General features: G+C 38.6%; 1 protein-coding gene across 1 annotated transcript in view; it reads right to left on the bottom strand.

Annotated features, from left to right (window-relative positions):
• Positions 1-4,801: 4,801 nt before the first annotated feature.
• The window catches only part of LOC105459213 (leucine-rich repeat and calponin homology domain-containing protein 1), a 41,913-nt gene continuing 20,188 nt past the window's right edge, over positions 4,802-26,526 (bottom strand). The window contains exons 2-13 of the mRNA XM_011705051.1: positions 18,040-18,184; positions 17,322-17,554; positions 16,764-16,900; positions 16,178-16,393; positions 15,216-15,377; positions 14,148-14,269; positions 13,791-13,937; positions 12,801-13,192; positions 12,475-12,626; positions 12,253-12,390; positions 12,100-12,177; positions 4,802-10,857 (exon numbers count right to left, since the gene is read on the bottom strand). Of these exons, the coding sequence (XP_011703353.1) occupies positions 10,618-10,857; positions 12,100-12,177; positions 12,253-12,390; positions 12,475-12,626; positions 12,801-13,192; positions 13,791-13,937; positions 14,148-14,269; positions 15,216-15,377; positions 16,178-16,393; positions 16,764-16,900; positions 17,322-17,554; positions 18,040-18,184 (2,162 nt within the window). The 3' untranslated portion in view covers positions 4,802-10,617. The remainder of the gene's footprint in view (positions 10,858-12,099; positions 12,178-12,252; positions 12,391-12,474; positions 12,627-12,800; positions 13,193-13,790; positions 13,938-14,147; positions 14,270-15,215; positions 15,378-16,177; positions 16,394-16,763; positions 16,901-17,321; positions 17,555-18,039; positions 18,185-26,526) is intronic.

Consider the following 26,526-nt stretch of genomic DNA (forward strand, 5'->3'; position numbering starts at 1 on the left):
GAGTCATCGATGACAAAGGAAGGAGGAGGGGAGCAGAAATCTCACCCCCAGAAAGCTAAAAACTAAAGTGAGAATTTCCCTCTTGTGTATAGACTTTGGCAAAAAAAAAAAAACTGTACGTCACTTTAATAAAAGGTGAACGGAGACATTAAGATGCAAATGTAAAGAAAAATGCAAAGAAAGCGTTCTTCGTTACAATGCTAATTTACATATGTTAATCTCTTGCTTTAATCTCGCTGGTGAAGATTATTCAAATGAAATTCGTCCTCGAACGTGAGTGTGAGAAAAAGACATATATCTTTGGCACAATAAATATGAACGTTACAGTTATCCGCGTGTCGGCCAATGCCATACGATCGTCGCACCAGCCTCTCAATTCTCTCCTCTCCTCGCTCGTTCCACGACACTTGAGATCTTTCGCATTCCTTCACGCTGACACGAAATGATCATATCGATCGAAATTAAAGAGACGAACATAGTATACATACAATCATAATTAATGATATTAGACTTAGCACCTAATGGGGTTATTCGCAGTTTTCGGTTCTTAACTACTCGGAAATTTCGACAACGCAAAGTGAAGTACAGGAGTCCTTTTTGCTTGGCCTAGGAAAACTAAAAAAATCGTCTCGCCGACTCACCGCGCGTTGACTACGAAGAAAATCGGATGATTTGAGAGATTCAGAATGCATTGCACCGACGCTTGCTAAATGAGATCCAGAAAAGATATAGAAAAAAAATTATCAAGATATATAAAAAATATATATATATCTTGCTTTAATGTCACTAATATATACGGTCTTCAATTTCTGTTTACATTACAGAACAACTTAGAATATGTCGAGAAAATCGCTATGATGAATAACTGCTAATCGAAAGCACCCTCGGTGCAATTCACCCTGAAATCGAAATCACGAGACGCTTACGTATACTAGCTTGAACACCGCCTAACTCGTGCTTTATAATAATCGTATTTGACGCTTATCGGTAACCAGTCGCGGTGTACCATCGACATCGGCTTTTATTAACACTGCCCACGTCACGTGATCGTTACCGATCATTGGCAATTGCCGATTGCTAATTTGAAAGTTCCTAACTAACTTTCTGCTCGTGCAGAGGCTTACCTATTTTCTGACACGACATTTCTTTGGAGGCTAAAACGGGAGGATGAGACATATCGTTTTCGCGATTTGCGAGTACCGAATATTGACCCTCAAGTACATACTTTTTTACAAGTACATATATTCTTACATCGCGATTTTTATTCTTATGTTCATTACGTATGAACGTTTACTGAATAACACAAGCGCAATATAATAATTAATTATATATAAACACAATTTTCCTTACAATATTATGATAATATAAATGATGATTATTAATATATTAATTTTTTTCAATCATATATATACTTATTCAAATATTGTATAATTAATTATTTCTAATTAATTTTGCCAAACGATATTCGATTTGTTATTTAATTTATTAATTATCTCGACCAATGCAAAATAAACTTTTTTTTCGCGTATAGGAAATATTTTCCAAGAGTTAAGTTGATTAAAACAAATTATTAAATACAATGTAATCACAATAAAAAATTGATATACAAGAACATATTGTTTAAAAATACTTTACGATACTCACGTGTTTACACTGCTCGTTTTTACATTCGAAATAACTTCACTCTTTAAATCCTTCATTTGTCTTAAATTCAATTAAGTACAGGATCTATTGCCGGCAGGCAATAGGATGTACTTAAGGGTATCAACAATTCGATACGATAATGAATAAACTTATTTACGCTATTCCCATTTAGGGCGTGTAACGATAATGAAGCGATCAAAATCGAAGATTCGTGTAACACGACGCGCTACATCTTTTGTGGTGCTCGTATTTACGGGTTGCCAGCCTAGTCTACAAACTCAGCTTGCAGCGACGCATGCATGCGAGATATTGGAGTACGAATACGCAGGACTACACTATTCGAAAAGCTCAGATATCTTTGGCAGTGTGGAAAAATCGAGCTTTAATGACTGAATGTCCACTAGAGTCTCTGTCTCTGTGATCACGTATATAGGATTTAAATTTTTTACACTTTTGATTCGTAACACTGGATCGTTAGATTTTATCTTTTACGACAACTTGAGAATTTTGAGTGAAATTTTAATACAACCTAATGGTCTCGATAGAATGTCTCCAAATTCCGTCTAGCTGTTCTACAAAATATTCCGCCTCGTGTTTCTATCTCGAGACCTCGAAGGACCAGGCTGCAACTACGAGCAAGAATAAGCCTCATCATGTGCCCGGTCGTTTTTTTTTTTCGATATAAAATTCGTTATATCTAATTAAGTGTGTCATGGTTGACCGCAGTCTATACGTCGAACACGCGAATTCGCGCATGTCCGAGATTCACGTAGCGATTTTGATAAGAAAGAAAATTCGTCGCTCGGTAGTAACACCGCAAAGTCGCTTATCGCGAAGGAACGCAAAAAAAAAGCGTTTCCTCCACATATATTAGCTTAGTGCGCGACCGATCGTTCGACGAAATCGCACTTCGTGGCGATTTCGAAGGCGACTCGTCGATTCTGCGGAGCGCTCGTGCAGACGTTACGTGGCGACAAAGCGACTTATTGTCGGTTCGATAAAGAATCACTTCACAGAAACTCGTCGTCTATTTCTAAGAATGATTCTCGAACTAGCTTTGAGATAATCTGAATAGCGCAAAAATCCACAAATGTCTTCTAGACGTCTGAAAACAGCGTCTTTTAAGGAACATTTTTAAGGATCAGCGCGTCCTTTAATCTAACAGATTTGTAAAAGATTAGCACGCCTTTTAGACGTCTAATGGAAGGTCTAAAAGATTGGGTCTCCTTCTGATATCTTTACGACGTCCTTCAGATGCACGTATCATCTGAAAGGTATGTTGAATTCTTTGTTTGTTTGGTTTAATAATCAAGTATCGCTATTAAATTTAAATTCTAGTTTCGTTCCGAGTTTTGATTTTAATCCTTAACTGGAGAGGATTCGGGAAGATTATCAGATATAATCTGCTATATAAAACTTATACATGAATTATAAGTTATTAATTGACTTATAAATTATTTGGAATTTTTAATTCAGATTAAAAATTCAAGCATTTGTCTCTCTTTCAAGAATTTAACTATTCTATTAATCGCTACTTTTTAAATCAATTTTTCAGCTGATATATAATCAGCAAAAACCATATGGTTAGTTAAGGATTGATTAATCAGCTCGCGTATTGTGTTGCCGACCCGCGAACGCTTCGTTCAACGCTGAAATTAGGAGTAACGAGACTGGATCAGCGCGAGCACGTTGAATTCGTAATCGGCGATTCCTCGATTTTTATGAAGTTTATTATAGAAATGTAACTATGTATCATATTAAATCGAAGAAGCCGAGCAAATCCCAGTTCAGTCCTTACGATTCGAAGGAGAGAGGAGTTACGTCGGACTCCTCATCTGTCGCTGTCTCGGGGCGCATCCCGAGTGCGTTTCGAGCACATCCGTCGCTGTCTCACCTCGCTCGCGGCTCATCCTCACCTCTTTCCCTTCTCCCCGCACGGGAGAGAAACGGACTCCGGACTCTCTCGTCAGGCGGTCTCACGAATTAGATAGTCTGGCGCTAAGCAGGCACGTGGTTCGGCACGCTCGAGGAGGTTTGCAGGGGCGAGCGCGTCTGGTGGAACCTCAGCAGCTCGGACACGGTGACCGCGACACGTACGACCCCGCGTCCTCCTTCCAGGACGTCGCTGGCGCAGCATACAAGATTCTGAAAAATTAGCAGGAAGCACGTACGTGTCTTTAGCACCTCTGTTTTCCTCTCGCGCAAACGTTTTCATCCGTCTCGAATAAAAATGCGCGATTAATTTAAATCATAATCGAAAAACGATATGACGAAAATATATCTAAAAATTAAAGAAATGTTTATCTTTTTATATATCTAAATTCTAAGAGATACATAAAACAACCTTAGAATTATTCTTTTTAAGTAGCTTTACGATATGCTTTTAGACAACTGTATTGTATCGAAATATTTTAAGCAATAATGAGAAAGAAATATGTTTATCTCAATTAAATATACGTATCACGAATAAAAATGTAGAATATCACGAATTTTTTTACTTAGTATAAATCTTGAAAGTATCTTATCAGACGTCTAGGCGAAGCCAGACAATAAAACTCGAACTTTTACTCAAGTTCGAATAATATGCGAATACATAAATGTACGAATCAAGATGTAAATGAATCTTTCATGAAATAGAGATAAAGACATGGATAATATCAGAACACACTGAAAAAGAAGCAAGTTTGAACTCGGTTAGGAAATACACTATATTCATTATAGGTATTTCTGTCCAAAGGTATGCAAAGCTTTTTAAAGATAATGAGAAAGATAAAAATAATAATAGTTTAAAGTACTAATAATAGATACTAACAGATATTGACTATTCACTTTAAGGCTCTTCGCTATGATAAAGTGAACGTTATCGTTCACGATAACGGCATAACGTTAAAATGTATCAAGCACGGAGAAAAACCCAAATGTATCAAAAACGAAGTAAACCTGTTAGCCCTTTTAAAAAGAATATCCGTGAAAGCCTTAAGAATGTAATAGTTTAAAATACTTAAATATGTTAAATTTTAAAGTAAAAATAATTTTGCGAAAATTCATGCAAAGCGTCGGTTTTGCAAAAAAAATATACATATAGCGGAGTAAAGAAATGAATATCGAGAGGTCGCAATTTTTTCATATTCCATTACTGAATATATAAACGTAGAAATTTAAGAAAAGGATATTTTATTATAAATGGCTATAGTATTACAATCATGTTTTTTACCCATACAATCAACGTTACAGAGTATACCTCAAAGGAGAAAAACAAGGTCAATGATATCGCTGCGGTGTCCGAGCGGCGAGACAACTAAAGAAATTCAGTTCTTGATCCATCGATTCGACGAAGGAATCGAGGGAGAGATGCGATGATTGTCCCTTCGCATTTACGCGTCCCGCCGCTGGGACCGCTCTTTCTCTCTCTAATAACGAAGCGTCAGGGATGGCGGACGAGTATCGTATATAACACGGTTTATAAATAAATTAAATATGAAAGACAGGAAAAACGAAACACACTTTGCGAAAGACTTGCGAGATACGATATCTGCAGATACGTCGCGGTGGCAGGCTCGATCGTAATCGTTGAACGGCGATGCTTCGGATCGAATCGGGTCGAATAATTGCACTCGTTGAAATTAGGCAGCATTGGGCGAATAAACGCACGTATTTCCTGAGTACGGTAAGTATGATATTTCACTTAAAAATGCGATTCACTCTCGAATCGTCATTGGATTGTCGTTTACTATTATTCGTCCTACAATACAGCAAGAGTAAATTTATAATCAAAAATTTGTGTATTAATTCGAAACCAGTCATTAAGTAATAATTATCGATTAGTTATTTAAATTTCCAAATTAATAATTCATTAAATTAACAAAATATATCCCATTTATATTTTATATATAAATATACAATTATTCCAAATTTCGTCCTTAATAGGACGAAATCGAAAAGGTCAAAAAGTTTACGAGAAAAATGAGCGGACGTATTTAAAATAAGATTTGCGATAATTTTCTTCAGAATAATCTTCGCAAATATCTAATACTTTTATGAGAAATGTTTTTTTTTCTCTTGTAATCAATAAACGATAATGAACGATTTCTAAATGTGACGGAAATTAAACCCGATTTGATCGAAACGACAAATAAATGCATTGTGCGTATATGCGATTTTTTCTAAAATCGATTAATGCTGAACGCTTCATTCCACGCGAAAATCGAGCTGGAACGAGCCGATCGTGCTGGGCTCGTCGATCCTTAATTCCGCTTAGGCCACATATCTATTCAGAAAGAAATTATTGTCTCAAGCTCACAATCGGTGAGCAGGTACGATCGATCGTGCAAGTACAAAGCCGCGGAATAAATATAGATATGTATATAAATAGACAAAGAGAAGCTTTAAAAACTTACGAAAACAACAACGGACGAAAGTACACCAAGCACCAAGTGGATTTATCGAGCTAGCGAATAATTTAATTGGCTTACGTACGTTAACGTTAACGTAAAAAAAAAGAAAAAAAAGAAAGAAAAAAGATCAGAAACGACGTAAAAGAACTAGCTTCAACGAACTATATATCTGTTTTCATATATAATATATCTATCTCTATATATATATTTCTGCATATATATAAGCTTTCTCTCTTCGCGTACTTTACAAAAATTATACAATTACATAAAGCTAAACGCAAACGGAATGATTTTTCCCCCCTTCTTAAGTAACTCTCTTTCCTCTTCGTTTTGTGAATATGTTTATAATAACGATGTAGCCTCTTGCGAAAGCGAAAGCTATTGGTGAAATTTCAATGCTACGATCTACGAGATCGACTAGTACGACTGGATCTAATTGAAGTTCGATACAGATTTTTTTTTGCTCCACATATAAAACGTTGAATTTAATCTAACGATCAATTTTTAACTGACCACTCTCAATAATTTCTATAAATAACTAACTAATAACATCATTACAAAATCATTGTGCCGGCCCGTTTTTGAAAATTCGAAGATTCGGGCAATCATGTAGATCAATCGCGGATCGTTGTGTTAAGCAACTGACGATACAAAAATGTTATTATGCGCTAAATTCGAATCCAGTCTTAAAAGTTGAAAATAATTATATCCAATACCTCCCATTCCAATTCTAATGAGAATAATACTGACGTGACGTGGCCGTCGTGACCATTCGTATTCGCGTCCCCGCGGAGGATCATTAAGCACCCGTCGTCGTAATGATCGATGATTAAACGTAATGGAATATATCCGGATGATGACTTGTCATCGTTCGGCCGTTCGTTCGTTATTCCGTAATGGACGATTCGCTCGTTGGGATGTAAGCGCGGAAGTTATTAGCGGACCGCCTAATTATACGCGTTTAAGATTCGGAACGCCCGGAGATGATAATTTGTCCACTGACGGCGCAATTTAACTTACGGTCGACAATTGCAGTTCAAGGCTTCTGACATTCTCATCATTTTTTGTTTTAACGAGATTACTACAGATACTATTGTTAATTGTTGTTTGACACGCGTATCGTTATTTTTATAATACTATTAGATCAACGTGTGTGGATCATTTTATTTTTTACAGATAAATGTAAAAGAGAAAACAAACTCCTTTCTTTAATTATTAATGTTCAATAAATAAATGCAGCGAAATAGTATTTAAACGAGTAAGGCTAACAATAAGAAAGGAGCCGTTTAAATAATTAATTATATTTTGTGTAAATAAATTAACTGCAAAATAGAAATAATGCTAATAAAATATAAACTGAGAAAGCTTGTAGAAAATAAACGTCGGCCGTTCCAAACAACATTGCTCTAAACTGATTAAACTGGTTATTGCGTTCAGTCTGAGTAACAGCTGCGAAATAAAATTGTTGCAAATGAAACAAGCAGAAAGTCAACAGCAAGCTTGCTGCGATCGCAGAGAAAGAAATGAAGTGCAAGAGGCGAAAATAATCTGACTAGAACGGAGATAGTTTCGACTTATAGCTAATAGCGATACTATTGTAGACTAGAAAGTGCAAAACCCACTCGACTGCAAACGCGAAAATGCAATGCCATTTATGCGTATACGGGCGCCCGTAAACTGTGCATCTCCCGGCAAGATTCGCAGACTGAATCCCGAGTAGTCGCAAGAAATCAGTGGAAGATACGGCTCGCCCTAGCAACCCCCTTAAAAAAAAAAAGATACACTGGCATGCTGCGTACAATAATGCGCGTGTCGACTCGCGACGATACACGTATAAATATTATGCTTGTATGATAGTCTCTCTCTCGAAGTAGTCGCCCGTTATAAAGGCCCACTTACGAAACACATTAAAAAAATCCTACGTTTTTTTTTTACGAAGAACCTTTGAAAATTCCAGTTATCGAAAGTTTCCAGAACGCAAGCGTTCCGGTACTCCCGGTAACGATTAGCGTAAGTAACTTAATTCACGTTAGGATGATCTTGGATCTTGTCGGAAAAACGAAGCAATGTCGCGTTCGATGGAACTTGAAAAATTTGGCACTGTCTTAAGTACGGTGGCGATTAGTATCAAAATCATTGTCTGAGAAGCCCGTTGTTTGTCAATCATGTGTGATGTAATATTGTATCTGGTTTTTTTCCCCCGACAGAGATCCTATCTTATGCAAATCTGAAGATTTGTTCTCTTAACATTAAAGTATAAGTTATACGCTTACATATTATAGACGATATATATTATGCCCTCTATGTTCCTATCGAGTTTTTATGAAAATAAATTGGCAGGTAGCAGGCACCATGTCTCTACCGTCGTACATCGTAGTCACTTTGATCTCAATTGTTTGCTGTTTCGTACTAGCTGTTTCTATTTCAAAAGATAACTCTGAGCTCAGAGTTTAAGTCGATATAATGTTAGAAAGTTGAAGTGTGTCAATACAATTTTTGTCAGTTCAAATTTCGATACAATTAGAATCAGATCGAATAATTACGCTCTATTAATTAGTATAGTATGATCTTTACGTTTCACCGTGATAATGAAATCTCGGTGGAGAATACACTTTTGATATTCTTATATTCCAAAATTCATATTCCTTTCAAAAGGAAATTTCCATTAAAACTCGAGCAAAGTTAACGCTGAGATCAAAGTAACGTTAATCTAAAATACAGTATCTTTTTTTTTTAGACTACGACCGATACTTCGTCGATTAAACAGCTTGGTCGACAAAATGTCGAAGAGCGTTCTTCATCTTGTTTCTTCTCTTTCGCAACGGAAACGTTATTCCTTGTGCCGATACTTGTGATAACCGATAAAGAAGACGATCGATCTACTTAGGAAATTACTGAATAAGGAAAGCGAAACATCGCTTCTAACTTATAACGGGATGAATATAAATGTCGCCGTATCATATCTTTAAACGCCTCCGTCAGACCTTACATTACCAAAATAGAAAATCCTCGAACTGAAAGAGATCCCCTTAGCACCTTTTCGTGAATCCTCGTAACACTCGCGCAGGCTACCTATCACAGACCCACCAATCCTGAAAGAGTCTCAGGCGGTTCATTGGTCGAATCTTAAAAAAATATTGCCATCATCATAGGCATCGTAGCTATCCTTCCGTTCGCTCTTTCTTCTCTTCCTGAGGGACTGGTTCGCGGACCCAGAGACGCAGAGAGTGATGTCGCAATACCAGTAAGTAATTGAGATTCTGAGGCTTTCATCGTATACAAGGCAAAATACTTCCCGAGAATTCGGAAAGTCAAACGGGATATACACGACTTACACAATTCTTGAACTAGTATTGCACATCAACTCTCGATTTCGATCATTCTCCTTTTTTTTCTCTCTCTTTTTATCAAAATATTCATTTCATCGGTCTAGCCGACGACAGCCGACTTGCACGAAGCGGCGATATAATAACTGGTTCATTCTGGTAAGGTACATTCACAGATAACTTAAACGTGATATGCGAGCGCGCCTTCCAACTTTGATTGCGCTCTTTGATTTTACGTTAATTCGCGGTATAAGCTCGGAGAAGACGAACGAACACGATAGAATAAAATAAAACTTCAGCGCGTTTTTGCAGGGAACATTATCACCTGAACTTTCGTTGATATTCCCGCTTGCAATTGTCGATGAAGGCTTCTTCAGAAAAAAAAAAGATACAGACTTACATAATACTTAGCCGACTAAACGTTTCATCAAGCTGCCTATTAACACTTAAAAACTACCTACAAAAATTCTCCGCTGACCGCAAGATTCCCCCGCTCGCGTGTTCGAGCGAGGAAACTTTACGCGAGCGCAGGTCGAAAAAAGCGAACAATTTTGTTAAAGCTACTATCGTGATGAATAGATTCTCGAAAGCTAAGTACTCTGCCCCTCGTGAGGACTAGCGGCGATTTCATATGCGGCAAAAGATATGTGTTCTGGTATTCCTTAAAGCGTCTAGCTGCGACAACGGCAAAACCGTCCTTCAATCTGCACCCTCTTCGAAAGACACTTTAAAAAATTACAGAGTACTTCGATGTCGACGACCCTGTAGTGCTATGCAAAACATTTAGACATTTATAGTTTGTCTTCTTAGAAGAGAAACGCGCCACATCTATCGAATATTAAGCACATTTTTTTTTCTTCGTTCAAAGCGATTTGCTGAACATCATTTGGGAAATCTTCGACATCGAAGTCGGATCCAACACGACACTTTCTTGGGCCTCAACAAACATAAGTACAAATAAAGTCGACGAAAATAATCGAATCACGAATATGTAGCCCTAAAAATATCAATTTGCAAAACGAACATTGAAAGTGTCGCGTGTACCGTTGTTCGAACGAGACGGTAATTCTCTTCGTATCAAAAACGAAATTCCAGTAGTCAAAAAGGAGACCAGAGGATACTCTTGAGAATCACCGTCTCGAGTCGCCTTATCGTAGCTTCCGTCCTGGCACTCTTTTTTTTTCCATTTCTTAATTCGTCGATCCTTCATTTGGCAAGCACACTGGCGGCTTCCCGTTTTCAACGCTGTCTCACTAATCGGGGATCGGGAAGAGATAGAGTAGAACCAGGGCGGATAGGAATGTCGCAAAAAGCATCGCGGACAGGACGCGGTCCTGAATCGTACGAAGCGAATCTGCGGCCGGCTCTTCGGTGCCACTCTCCCCCGCATCGCGAGCAAGGAGAAGAGCGGTGACGAGACGCGCCAGAGCCTCCAGCCCGTACGCGTCCATGTAACCCACGTCCATGATTGCGTCCGCGTCCAATAACACCTCCTGCAACACCAACAACGATACTACTCAGTCCCAGTTTTTAACTTTACCGCACTGCGAGAACATTTCTCAGGCGTGGCCTTAAAACGCATATGTATCTCTGTCCTCTCCGAGGAAAGCCCTACTTTTGTATCAATGAGAAAAGAAGCGTTCCTCGGGGGATAGCCGTTTCTATCACACTCTGGCCTATCACCGTGTAGCAGAAGGAAATCGTTTGTCTCCGCGAAAGAACTTTCGATAGAGTTGATTTGATTTTGGTTCTCTTTATTTGGAGCTTTCTTTGTAACAATGCTTGTAGTTAAAGTCGACTGCAATCAATTTATTCGTTTATCCCTTAGTGATTTGTATCAAAAGTTCCATCTAGAAAACAATCGAGGGACGTCGCGAGGGAGAATGGACGGGAAAAAGCAAACAGTAATACGGTTAGTATTTTATATGATGATCGGTGAAGAATTATTCGGATCAATTTGTGCAGTTTAGGATAGTTAGTCCGTGGATGTTAATCGATGAGATATTCGGATGACGGCAGGAAAGGTGAGAGCCCGAAGTACAGACTGTGTTCCCCGAAGAAGCAACACAAAAGCAAACTGGAATCTATGAGGCACATGCAACTAAAGCTTCTTCGCTAGTTCATTTCTCTTCTTTCCTTCACTTTATCTTTTTATTACGCCCGTAATACATCTTCGTAAAATCGGTATGCAACTCGATCGAAAATCAGATAAAAATCGGGGACTGACTAGTAGTCGTTGAAAGTGTCATCGAGAAGTGACGGCGAGATTGCCGAAGCGTTAGTCACGATGTACACAGACGGTTACGAATAATGTGCGATAAATTTTTCCGTCCGACCGTTCACCAAGCGGATTCGACAGATCTGGGTCTAAGGACACCACGCTCGATGAGAGCATCCGGCGATTGGTGCTTCGTAAAGAGTAAATTTTCGCACTGAGTCTCGTAACCAGTTTTTTCTACATTCTACTCTTCGACGAAGCACGCACGGTCGGTCATACAGCATAATTACTATCGTGATTTCTCTCGCCACATCACCATATTTGTTAAAGAAAAAAAAAAAAAAGAAACATTGGATTAATTCGTTCGGCATGGAAGTATCCCACCGTATCAACGTGCTCCATGATGTTGTACACTATGTGATGACAGTGTGTCTCATGCATGTGTAGTGTACCCTGAGCGAAAGAGAAGCACAAACTTCTTCGAAACTAGTTAACAGGATTAATAATGTTTCCTTACCTCATCAACGCCGATCTTCCGACACGCCTCGAGGAAATTGTCAACGTTACGCCTGCATCGTGCCATTGTCAGCTTAGGCTACAAGAAAAGATTGAGATCAGTCTACCGGCATACGAAAATGTATTTACAAAAAATGGCGAGAAAAGTACTTACTACAGCGGGAGAAGGAACATGTATACTAGCGACCGATCGCGGTCTAACGTGATTCGCCAGGTGACAGAGAACAACGCCGTCCGTTAACGCTGGTGCGAGGTCCTCCGGTAATGCCATCTTCAATCTCGTCTCTATGTGCTATTAAATAAATATATATTCTTGATTATATTGCCTAGAGATACATAATTATACATTATATCGCTTTTTGATATAATTACTCACACTTCGTAATTGTTCGATGAGATCAGCCTCTTCTTTGGCACGTTCGAACTCTCTCCTCATAGTAAAGGAATACTTTTCAGGCACGTTACTGTTCCATGTGACGGATCGCGGGGATTTCGGACTGCCGCCGTTTCTACTTGGACTGTTGTTGCCTAACAAACATGCGCACACTATGAGCATATTGCGTAGTCAAAGTTCTCTGTTATACTGCGTGAAATGTATAAGAGAAATTTTTTTTTGTAAAATATAAAATTGCTCTTATACATTAACTGCGAATTGCACTTATTTACAAGCAAATGTAAGTTGGATTTTATTTAAATGATTACCTTCGACGTAACCAACAGCGGTTTTTACCAATCTGGGCGCGTGCGCTGGACTCGTGTTCGTGGACAGGATGCTACTCGAAGTTTTGATCGGCGAGCTAGGCTTTTTGTAAGGTTGCTCGAGATATTTTCCGTTCTTGTACTCGCAATTATTACCGTTGATGATCGGCGTGGTTTGGTAGTTTATTCGCGACGGGGTAACCTTCTGCACGGGCCTCTTCAACGCGTTGTCCTCGTTGAAAATTTGCTTGCCGGTCAGAGCAATCGTTTCCTTATTGTTGCCCATGTCAGTCTCGTTTTGCGTCTCGTTGCCTGGAGGCGTCACTTGCTCGCGAGGTCTGTACACGCTTAGACCTTCGTTAGCTCTCTGCTGCTTCAGAGCTTCTTTATACTCCCTGAGAATAAAGTAACTTATAGTATCAAAGCGTACACTGTCGGGCTGCGTAAGAATATGATATGATAACTTTCACGATTATGTTATCTGATGATCCTTGCGAGTATGAATGTTCAAAGCAAGACAACTAGATATAAAATATCGAAAGCATTATTACAATCTCACAACGTATTAATCCTCCAACTTGCGATAGCTTAGAATAAAAATAAATAATTTTTATTGACTAGATATCACTTCTAGTTCCTCAAGAGAGCGATTTATCATATCATAATTTATGATCTGATCTCTACATGTATTAATCGCATATGCATTTTATATAGCACAGATTTTATATAATGTAGATGTTCTCTTGAAAAATATTCATATTCTTTAATAAATATATAAATATCTTTAATAAATATTTACAATCGAATGCCCATTCATTTGAAGAGGATTAATACGGTCACTCATAATTGCTCAACGCATATGATACGTCACAGCATTACCAGGCGCGCCTACCAGACACACGGATGGGTAAATGATAGTAACGCAAACGTGATAACATGAGATAAATTCGGACGGACAGGGGCTTTTGTTGGTACGGTCCAAAGCGAAGTTACCTGTACGTCTGTATATGATTGAACGGCCTCTTATCGTCGCCGTTCACCAACGCAGCGGGACCCGTTGCACTTTGGAGCGGGTGTACCGATTGCTGCGCGGACGATAACTGCTGCGACTGACTCGTCAAATGCGTGGACTCCAGATGGCTGTAAGAATGGATTTGCCAGCCACGATAATGCACATGCACGCATGCAAAAGTATAATACGTATATGTATATATATATGTAAACTACCGTGACAATTCGTATCACAATATCAATTTGCAAACACCGAGGGACGCGCTCGTTCGTTTCGAGGGAAAGCACGCGGATCGGGTAATTGACCCATTGATCATCGTAGCGAGAGATTTCACTCACCCCGGTGGCGTAATCGATGTGTGATGAAGGCCGGAGATCATCGGTCTCCTAATGTCCGCCCCATTCTCCGAGGTGCTCCTCTCCAATCTCCTCTTTTCCAGTTGATCGTGCAGTATCATCGCCTGCAAGAGGTTTTCGCGTGAGAGCGTAAACTATAATTTTTAACATCTTCGTAAAAGACATCTTGATTTAATAAAACAGAGATATCTTTAAGCTTAACGTTAATTTAACTTCTTTTTATTCCTTTCTTAATCTTGGAATTTAAACTCTCCATCTTTGGAGATAACGAATAATGTTCTCAATTAGCTCTTAACTAAACTGCTATGTTTTGTCAGTCATATTAATTATACATTTCAAATTAAATTCTTATTAAAGAAAGATTAGCTTTCAATACGAGAGAACAGTAGACATGAGAAAGCACGCGATTTCGTCGTACATTAAATGTACACGAATGCTCACCATTGATGCAGCATGCATCCGTAATTTTGAAATGTCGGTAATACGACGTTTTATTGGGTCAAGGCTTTACAATAAGATTTGAGCGACAGCCAACAACGGCTTGTCGAGACTATCATTATCGTAGCTCGACTTGAGAGTCTCTATTCGACAGCTAAATATAGCGGCCATGTCATCCTTTAAATTCCGTCGTAAGGCTATTGCTTAAACACTTACTTCAAACATAGAAACCTCTTGATAACAAGAGCAGATATATCTTTGCCTAATCAATTATCAGAGTTATTATCGAGTCCTATACTAACTATGCTTCTATCTACGTATATAAAAACGTGTTTTCTTTATCTTGACTTTCTTTATCTTGAGTTTTTTTGTACAAAGTTTCTAATTTTAAATCATTAGTATAAATAAAATCGGCAAATGTAGCAATCGACATTTTCATTTGCTGAGTGTAAGAAATAGAGAAGAGATTAAAATTATTTCTATACTGAAAAAAACGGCAATATTATCATTAAAATTTTTAAAATGTACTTTAATATTTTTCTTAATTTAAACGATCTTTTCCCTAAGTAATCAGAAAGGTGATCACTAATCCGTTTTTGCGGTCTAGCCTACCTTGCCCAACTCATCCTCCAGGGACGTGTGCTCCCCGGGTGAAATCGTGCTGGGCGTCGACGTGCCGCTACAGGATCCGTTCACGCCTACCTCGTGCGGTAGCGTTATCGAGAGCGGTGAGCATTCCTGCCGCCATAAACCACGAACTTCGCCGTCATGTACCTGCACGCAAACGGTGGCCAATAGGAGGCGTGTAAAATTATGAGTTGTGTGCATTTTGCGCACTAATAGAATTTTATTCGTGCACTTTATACAATAATTTTAATTAAAGATCAAACGCGCAATCACTCGCCTTTCTCAGACAAAACTTTCTTTTCATACGATAATGTACAGAAGTACAATTTATATACAATTTATACACAAAGATGGCATAAAAACTTATAAAAAAATGTGTATATAATAACTTTTCTAAAACAGTCCTAAGAGAAGAGGTCATATGAATAAAAGAACTAAAAACCTCTAAAAAAAAAAGAAGCGTCTAATTGTAAGAAGTAAAAGCATTTATTCTAAAGCAAAAACATGAAGCAAAATTATATCCCACAGTATTTATGCTACTGTTATAAAATATTTTAATAGACACATCTACCATCTATCTACAAATATCCCTTTATTTACGCAAATAAATACTTCAACTACATGCATAAGAAAATGCTGTAATATCCTCATTTATCTCTTCCAGCATTTTCTTCGTTGAAAAAAAAGCAGAGTTATTTGCTTCGCTTTACTCGTACATAATTCAATATAATCAATTTATATCTTTCAAAGTTGCCTCTGAAGGAGAAAAAGCGAAAGCGTTTGTGCTTATTCATATGACCGATTATCCACATTGGATCTACGGCTCAGAGATCCACGGGCAATTCGGCGGCGGGCTCGCCGAATAGCTTCGCGAGAAGGTAGGTGTAGAGCGTGTGCAGAAGATGTAGCGATAGCGGAAAGGCCACGAGAGCGACGGTGAAACTAACCGCGCTGTGGATTTCCTGGGACCAACGCTTGTCGACACCGTCGCTGGTGCTGTAACCGCTGTCGACGTTGTGCCGCCGGTGTGACCTCGTGTCCAGCGTCGCGTGACCCCTCGCGTCCAGAGGTGCCCGCCGCGTTCGACCGCCCCTGGCCCTCTCGTGTTTCGCTGCCTGCCTCTCCAAGTACTTGAAAATGTGCGTTCGCCCGCGAATGCATAGCTGAAACCGGCAGTGAGAACGGATCGTCTTAGAGGATGAGCATCAACGATGAGAAAAAGACGTCTCGCGTTTTCTTCGTTTTGTTGCCTCCCGGCATATAGAATGATATTGAATGTTCTCGAGTAGCGGGGTATTGATTCATGAATTCAAATAAAGTCTCGAATAAAGAACGAAGCGAAAGGCACCGGTTTCGCAATCAATTCCGTAGGCAGACTGCACGACTGTGAAACGGCAGTTCGACGGATGAAGTAATGTCGCGTAGTTTTATTATTAAAAAATTCGCCGATGGAAAAGCGTAGGAGTACGTATCGCGGTAAGGAGATTTGTGCGCTTGAACGAAAACGGACGAATCATGAATGCTAATGCTCACCGAGGCAGGCGGCGAGGTCAACGGATTGTCGGACAGTTTGAAATCCACCAAACTCTTCATCTTCCTCATCTCGTTTGGAAGCACAGATATTCGATTGCCGCTAATATCCAGCTTCACGAGCCTCAGGTACGTCAGTTCTACATAAAAATGTGATTTAAAACTCTACTTTCTCGCACTTGATCATCGATCTTGAGATACTCTCTTGAGATAATCTCTTTGTCAGAATAATCGTAACTAATATTTTTTACATTTCCTTTAAATATTTTTTCATTTAGAATAAATTTTTCTATTTTGCTTAACAAACAAATAAAAACGAATTTACTTATAGACATAATTAATTTACAAAGGCTGATTAATTAACTCTCCAGCGAGCGCTGACTTTGTTAGAACTAATTTATTAAAAGTTGTTTCTCAATTTTCAACAAATTTTTTATTCAATTACTTCTCCGAACAGATTAATTAAATTATTTCTTAATCGAGAATGTAGCGAGTTTATTCGAGCGAATCTCTAAACATCTGTTGTATGTATCGCGAATCGAATTAAAAAGGTGAGCCTACCTATAGGCAGGTGCACCAGCAAGTTGCTTCTCAGGTCTAGAGACCGGAGTCGCGCAAGGTCGCCCATTCGAGGTGGAAGACTTGTGATTTCGTTGCAACCTGCGTCCAGTTCTGCCAATGCTGTCATCCTGCCCATCTCGTCTGGCAGAGATGCTAGTCTGTTGTGTGCGACTAGCAACGTCTGAAGGGGTAGCCTGCATATCTCTCGAGGTAGCGACGTCAATTGGTTTCGACTGCGAATCATATTGTTTTCTTTAAATAAATTCACTAGAGCTACATATTCGTCGCAATTCGAATTTCTTTCAAACGGATCGATTATTACAGAAATGTCAATTACTTAATTTTAATAAATTCTTTTAATAATTATTATGAATAGTTTGTAGAATATCTCAGAATTTAATATTTTTTTAAATAAATACAGACTTATCAAAAATTGTTTGAAATACGTCTCTTTCACCAAAACTTCTTTAAATCAAAGAATTACTTAATAAATAATTATATAAAAGTATACTCAATAAATTATATAATTATGCGTACTTAATCAATTATTGTCGCAATAGCTTTTAAAGTATTTAAAAGTTTTAATTGTACTGCGTAGTATAGCGGGAACTTAAACGTTATCGGCGCTATTACGTCATATCTATAGACCGCCCACGATATTGTATCGCGCAGTCCAATGTGTGCATAACTATGTAGATACATATGTGTATATACAAACCTAAGATCGAGGTAGTTCAGGGATTGGAGCATGACGACGGTTTCCGGGATTATTCTTATGGCATTATGATAAAGATGCAGCTTTTCGAGGAATGGAAATTCCGTGACTTCCTCCGGTAACTCACTGAAACGGTTCTTCGAAAGGTCTGTAACAGAAAGCAGATACTCATCTTTATGATGTGCCAGCCAGACGATAAAGGCACGACGCGGTCGTCTCTTTCGCCGTTGAAAAGAAACGTAACGTTAAGAGGCGTCGCGTGATTTCAACAGGAAATTGGAACGCGTTATAAATACATAAATGGACAAGGAAAAGAAAATAGATCAGCGCGCCACAGAAAACTGATTTGCAATTAAGAGTCGCTCTTCACGTCAAAGCTCCGCATTCTCATTAAAACAGCCCATCGCGTCGCAAAAGCATCGTTCAGGCAATAAACGGCGTCCCTAACGATCGGCCGATAAAACTTGTTGGAGGAGGAGGAGGAGGAGGAGGAGCGCGGTGCTATCGAACTGTCTTAATAAGGTACCGATACGTCTCCCATGGCAACAGCTGTGTACCTCGGTTAGGGTGATCTTAGGGGGTGTTGCTGGGGGGCTGTTATGAATGGGGCGCGACGGCCACGTGCGTGCACAGGCTCGAAACGCAGGAAGAGGATAGCTCAGGGGGTATAGCTCAGCTGCTCCCGGCTTCGTACCTTCTTTCTGATCAATAACAGCCGTCCTCGAGTCTTGCGAAAACGTACGCGAAGGACGTCGCCGATTCGCAATGTCGAATAGCTCCGAAATAGCTATCGTTCTCTTATTGCAGATGGCACGTATGTGAAAACGTGTACGTCGCAAGGCGTGTTTAAAATTAGGCGTGTAGTCACAAGATGTTGCGAAATTGACATTTTACCCAGATTACTTGGTAAATATAAATGCAATTGTCTCTCTTTCTACATGATATTTAAAATTTTTACTACAAAGTACTTTAAATCTTTCCGCATTTTTAAAATATATTCTCCTAGGCACATATATTTTTAACATCAAGGATCAGAGTGAAGGGCGCGGTTACACTCCTGCATGTACTTGACATTTAAGCGTTGATCATAATAAGTTAAGGTCTTCTAATAGTCTTAAAATACAAAAGCCTTGATCGTACTTAATGAAAGATGTCAACAGAACAATTGAGATAATGTAACAGACAATGTTTTACGAAGACGTTTAGTAATGTTTGTGTTCTCTACGTATATTTCTTCTTTTCCCTGTGATAGTATACCAGCCAGATTAATTTACGGAAATTTTCCAAATATATCCGAGCCTGTAGGGAGAGAAAATTAGATTCCGGCGAAATTCGTCGAACTATCAACGGAAATTGGCAATCGTAGCGTGCGAAGGATACGCGATTTCCCTTGGTGGAATCGAGCAGAGTACGATTTTCGTCAATCGTCACCATTCTTTTTCAACAAAATAAATACAGAGCACATCTTCACATAAATATTTGTTTCAATTTGTGAATTTCAAATATCAATACAAGTAGCAATTTTGCATTTATATAAATTAAGATATTTAATAATTATAACCGAAAAATATGCCGGTTATATAAATCGACAGTACATCGATTTATTTTCAAAGTTTCTTTGTCTTGCAATTTTCTCTCTCTCTCGTCGGTATGTAATTACTGGAATCGTTAGATTGCAATAACTCAATCTTGCGAATCGCGCTCGTAATTCACCATACAACACATAAGATGTAATTCGTCTTTATTCGTCGAAAAATGTAGCAATTTACACGGTCACAACCCGAGGGTGTGTCTTGACGAGCGTAACTTCGTTAATCGATCTCGATTCTTACATGCTGCGCGAACTAAGCGTATTGAAACAGGAGCAATTCGAATGGGGAGAAACCGGAGGCGTAAATAGGGATGCGTAAATAGGGATGCCTACAACACTTTCACCTCATGGCAAACGCTTAGCTTTTATTAAAAATGCTGCTCGCATTTTTAATAAAATTTTAATAAAAAGTATTGACATAATGCAGTGCAATATCAAAATGTTGAACAATATTAAATAAATAAAATAATGGATAATTATTATATAAAAATGGATATCTAATGGGTTATTTCCATCTATTTTTGGGAATCTATTTATTCGATAGAGACTTTCCTGTCAATTATCACTCTGAAGAAACTGCACTGAAAAAAATTTCAGCACTAAAAAATATCTAAAAAAATTTACTAAATCAAATGTTATTCGTCTAATTTCATCTAAGTCTGGTCATTTTTAACAATAAGTCTTGTAGAATACGATAGAATACGGTCGATGTCCGTGGCGCAAGGGCGTCGGCCTGTCTGACGAAGACGGGGCTGAAACCCCTTGCCAACCCCATGAGCAGCTCCCACGCAATATTGGATTCTCTCTCAAGCACCGTCTCTTTGTGCAAAGTGGCAAAATTCTGCGGTGAACAATCGCGTCGTCGACATAATGTGTCGTGGGCCCTTCCGTTGTAGAATCCGTTTGAACAACGTATGGTGTGTCATCATAATTCATAGATTTGAAGGTGTATGTTCCTGATGGAAGGCTTTTCCTCTGGTTCTCCCTTTCGCGAGACATGAAATTGTATCGGTGAAAGCATGGGAGGCAATACCAAAGAGCGGCTCTCATTGAATATGTTCGTTAGTGTGTTAAAAGTCCATGGCAGAAAAATTCATGCTTCTATTGCATTTCGAGTAATAAATTGAAAAAATTTATTTACATTTTTTAAAAGTATTACCTATTATCAATTATATATTTTCTTTTCAATTATAAAATCTATATAATTATTGAGTTGAACGGAACGGTTCGTCTCGTTTTTTGCAGAGATAGAATCAATATCAATACAAAAAACGGAACGAACTTTCCGTTCAATTCACTATATTAATTATAAAATCTGTATATTATATTCAATATATTATTTTCATTTATAAAATATCAAATATATATTTAATTATAAAACTGTGCGATTTATGAACAAAATTATATGAACGTCCTTTTTCTGTAAAATAAAAAAAGGTCTTTTTCTTGCTATTTTATCTTTTGAAGTATTTAAATTACTTTCTTTATTTAACATATATGGTGGCGTTTAATAATGTAAAAACGAGATAATGCAATATTAATAGAAATTAAAATATATAAAAGAGATATATAAACTATATATAATCCAAAGCTGCTCTAATTAAAAAATGTCAATATAATTTTGCATTATGTATTGAATTATTGAGTTACATTACGAAGTAATATTAGGTATTCCATTTTTCTCGTACAATTTATGAAAGAGAGATTTTATCTTTCTATGTCGCGTTATCGATCAGCATAACGGAAGTTTAATAACGGAAATCATACTGATTTCAAATTTAGGAATGGCCGATAAAAATCGGCGGAACCGCGCGTGCGAAGGACTCTATAAATATATCTACTTCCGTTTCTAACGGTTCAGACGGACACGATAAATATCGTGGCCGGGCCCTTCGCGGTGGTCGTACAGGACGTTTCAGAAAGGGTCGATGCACCGAAACATTTCAAGGACCAAGGTCGAGGTCCTGTCGTCGAGGATCGATACGCAATTGCGTGACGCGCAGACAGTGACATTATTTGCTGATAAAGGGCGTGGCAGTTTTGCAAACACATTTTTGCCATTTCTAGATTTACCTTACTTAAGACAAACGCATTAGTAAATGATCAATTAAGAAATATTGTTAAACTATTTATCCTTTTCGCTAAATAAGAATGTTATTTTTATCATGCTTGAAACAATCAAAAGATCTATTTTTTTTTACAAATACTACTTTTATATATGTAACTGTAAAAGCTGCAAAACTGCGCTGTGCTCGTTCTTATCAAAATACAATTTGCAATATATTGAATTATTGATCGTCAATCAGTATATATTGTAATTTTTTAATAATATAATCCCGCACAAATACTTATAGTTGACAGGAACTTCGTACAACACAAATTTTGAACACTCGATTCATGATGTTCGTAGATGAGAATCGTAGATTGTTAAGAAAGAAAAAATTTTATTAAGATAGTGAGATTTACGCACTTAGAGATAGACGCAACTTGCAAAGATGATAGAAAGATTTGTTTATCCGGTGGACCCCACGCGAAAAAAGGATAAAGCTTTAATGGAAAGCGAAACGTCGGTTTCGCAATTTCTACATTAATTTCCACGTGCTGCAGCACACGAGGCCATCAGTCGGGATAAAAGTCTGGCTGGGCGAGACAGTCGCTCTTTGACGCTTGTCTGGCGCGGCGCGGCTCTACCCACCGTTTCTTTCTCTCGTTCAGGTTTCCATCTATGTAAGTGCACGACCAGTGAGAGACGTGCGCTCTCGTAACAGGTATAGCCTTGAAGGCCGTGAGCTCGGTCATTTCCTCGAATCTTAACTGGCTGGCAGTGTCGCGGTGCAACGAATAAATGGTCACTTGTAGAATGAAAAAAATCCGAAGGAATTCCGTGTCAAAATTAACAAGGAACAAAGAAGATATACCTTTATTCCTTTGAATTTCACGGGATAAAATTGAAAATATTATTATCCAATTAGTTAATGCTGTGAATTATACGTCATATTATCTCTTTAAAAATTATGTTGCAACAAAATGAGAGAAGATACATGGGAAAAAAATGATATTGTCGCATTAAATTTCATTGGAAATAATTTTGTTTATTCTATAACAATATTAATAAAATAAATACTTTCTTTATTAAAACAAGAGCAAAACGTATTTGAATTAACAATATTATTTCCAATTAGTTAATGCTGTTAATACATCATTTTTTCTCATGTGTGTGAGATACAAATGTTATAATAAATGTTATCTCTCCCCAACTCATAGAAAATATTACAGTAACAAGATTTAATCGTATTTTTTCCAGGCAACGCAGAATTAATTATATACTTTTGAACAAACGAGCTTTTTATAATTGAATTACAGTTACACTGATAAAACTACTCAAGTTTAATCGTAGTATAGGATAGATGTGTGTACATGAAATGCGAAATTCAATTACAAATATGAATCCAGATAGCGATTAGGATGGAATACGTGATATAGACCGCGTATATTTCCCTGGGGCGAGACAGACTGCTCAACGGCGTTACTGAATGGATAGAGAAGTTTGTTTAGGCTTAGGAGAGCCGGTTTACCGCGCCCCTACCACCTGAGGATATGATGACGCATGATAGAGCTAGTAGATGTTAGGAACGACAGCGGCTCTTTTAAATACCTGTACAGAAAGGACCGTGAATACATATCCGACTTGATGATAAGCACTTCCTCCTGCAGTCTTGCGGAGAACCAATTTACTTTCCTTTATAAGCAAGTTTTTTTTTTAGTTTGCCTAATCCTTACATGGAATTCCACTTACATTTCGGCTGTGAGCGTGAAATAAATCTACATTTCTTAGGAAAATAGGAGTTGTAAGATTCTATAGATATTCTCCTATTCTGTTCTATAGATATTCTCTATTTCTATTTTTTCCTAAAAATAAAAGAATTTAATATCTTTTCAGCTTTATACATTTTATTTGAGAAACAGGGAAAGCAGAATTGATACGAATATTGTTGCTCATCGTGATTTTCGGGATAATAAAAATATTGTTGTCTACTTAAAAATTATGTTGTCAACAAAATAAGAAAAGGAACGTATAAAGTATAAAAATATTATCTTCCTTTTCACAGAGAATATTGCAATTACAAGACTTGATCGTATAGGTATTTTAAGCAGAAAGGCAAAAAATTGGCTCTCTTTACAATTGAATTGTAGTTACACTAATAAAATCACTCAAGCGCATTCATAGTATAGGATATAGATCAGGTTGTTACGCGCGCAATATTGCGCTGCATCTACACGAACTTGTATTTGCCTCGTCTTTGAGTATATGGATATAAACCCCGATGCATAAGGAATAAATTCCTTCGATTTCTGGGTGTGTCTCGCTCGCGAATCGTTCCTTCAAGCGAAAAAGTGGCGTTTCATCCGTGACATGTCGTCGTTGTCGGCCATGAGTTGCAGGTGAAATTGACTTCTCGTTAATTGGAACGCGTCACGCACCGACGTCGGGAATTTCTTGTTCGATGTGGAGAAAACGCGAACTTCGAAGGCGGAAATTGGCCGTATTGATCGCTCGGTATCATGGAAGATGTTATTGTGCAATATCCGTCTAAAAATAGATGTAACGTGGCGGCGGCTTGTTTTAGAAAATATAGAGGTAACACATGGATAAAAAAAAAAGCGAGAGAGATTCTTCGGAGTTTATACATGGCAGCATCACACGCGACATTTCCGGTTGAAATTGGAAAAAATTTTTGCCGTTTTCACGTTCATTTATTTTATTTTACTTGAAAATCTCGGATTTTCTCTTGGCAGTATCACACAACGAACGTTCGCCAACAACAAGAATATATTTCTGTTGAATGACGGATCCTTGTTTGCGACGATGCAATAACGTAATATCAATCCCGCGTCGACCGGTTCCGCTCGTTACGATCAATCGGTGATAAGTATTACGCCAGCGATAAGTATATCCGGCGCCGCAATCATCGCATTAGTTTCTGTCAGCTGTACTTATTGTTAGCGTAAGCGAGTTAACGTAATATTCGCAACATGAAATGAATAATATGACAAAACACGAGAAAACCTATAATTAGCATTTCTACCAATAGTGGTAAAACGAGAGAGAAGAAAAAAATGGTAGATGAGCATGTTATACTGCGGTTTCCTATATCTAACGGTATCTCGGATTTTTCTCATTGTCACGTACTTGCCAACGCAGAATACGTGAGAAGAAACGGGAGGAAGAGATCTGTCGCTGGCGCACGTTCAAGAGGCGCAACTTTACGTCGTTAAGTTATCCCACGCCGGGATATGGCGCGGGGCCGTAAGAGCCTCACATAAGGGCCGTCTCGGAACCGTGGAAACAGAGGGGCGATCGATAACGGCCCCATGGTGGTAAATATTGCCCATGGGGTTGCCGCAGTCAAGTACGCAAGGTGCTCCGCGCGCCGCGTTGCTCACTCCGGCGTGCACTCGCTGCTCCGAAACAAAGTGAAATATTCACGGTCTTATCAGCGTGAAATTTGACCGAGTTTATCTCTGCAGCGAGAAACTGGTCGGCAAACTTTGTGCAACATGCACCGTGCGAGAACGCGTCCGCTACAGCAGCTTGCAGCGCAAGCTATTTGCAGGAAAATAGAAAAAAGTAAGATTTTTTTGTAAGATTTTAAGGCCGATCGATGAATCCCTTATAACGATCATAATATAATTTCTTTATTTCTTTTCTAAATAATTATAATTATATGTAAAACTATTTTGTGGCATTTATAATCAATGAATATTCCTTCAATATCTCGAATCATTAATAATTGTCTCATTAATTTTTTTCCGGAATATAAAAAATAGCAATTTAAAAGACGATATATCAATAATTATCTCATTAATTTTCGTGTAGCTGTCGTAAACACTCATAAACTCTCGTGTAGCCGTTTTATTCAACAAACTCTCACAACACAACCGATGACCATTCGATTTTCTTAGGCCGTAATATTGTACATTTTCTCGGCGCTAGTTAATATAAGGTCTTCAAATAATATATAATTGAGAAAGCTGTAGCTCTCAAGCCTCTAGATCGTCTTTATGACATTGTCACTGTGACGTAGCGCAAGCTTCGTTAGTTCCGCTATGACGCAAAGTATTGCCGGACAGACCAGCAGGGGAACGAAGAATCGATAAATCCCTCTCTTCCAAAGCAAAAGCACTCTTTGGAGAATTCGCGACGCGAGACAGTCATCGCGCACTTCGCATGCCTTGGTAGAGCGCGATTCTCACGTAATTGACTTTCGCCGTTGCCGTCGTCGTCATCGTCGTCGTCGTCACGGTGGCGACATATGACGCCGTCGTGGAGACCATCAGAAGAAAAACAACATCGCGGGAGATAGCACCGGCGAGAGGGATGAGCGGGGAATGAGAGGAATTGTGCAGAGAAGAAGTTCATGGCGCATCCGTCCGGTGGACTTGAGAACGTTCTTCGTCGTCGCGCGCTGTCCTTGAACCGGCGTCGCTATCGCCGTGTCATTGGCGGGTGAGATCGCGTCAAAGACGAAGAGGTGCACGACGAGGTGGAGAACCACGCGGGAGCAAGGGGAGAGAGCTCTCTCTCTCTCTCTATCTCTATCTTTCTCTCGTTCTCTCCTCGTCGCTTTTGTCAGGGACCGCCACAACTTCCGGCGACGCACGGACGCAAGTACGGACGAGACTCGCATACTCGATTGAATGCCATGCGGAATTCAACAGCTCGCCATCGTCTGGGCGAAACTCGGTGACGTTCGCCGACTGACGTTATTTATCGCGGTAGCCATTAGTGATTGATAAATAATGCTCAATAAATCTTTGAGAACTCTCTTTTTTATCAAATTATACACTATTTTTTTAAATAATTTCGATTATGAGCACTGAAAAAAGTAATCTTGCAA

The sequence above is a fragment of the Wasmannia auropunctata genome, unplaced genomic scaffold, assembly GCF_000956235.1.
Source record: "Wasmannia auropunctata unplaced genomic scaffold, wasmannia.A_1.0 LD334204.1, whole genome shotgun sequence".
Lineage (NCBI taxonomy): Eukaryota > Metazoa > Arthropoda > Insecta > Hymenoptera > Formicidae > Wasmannia > Wasmannia auropunctata.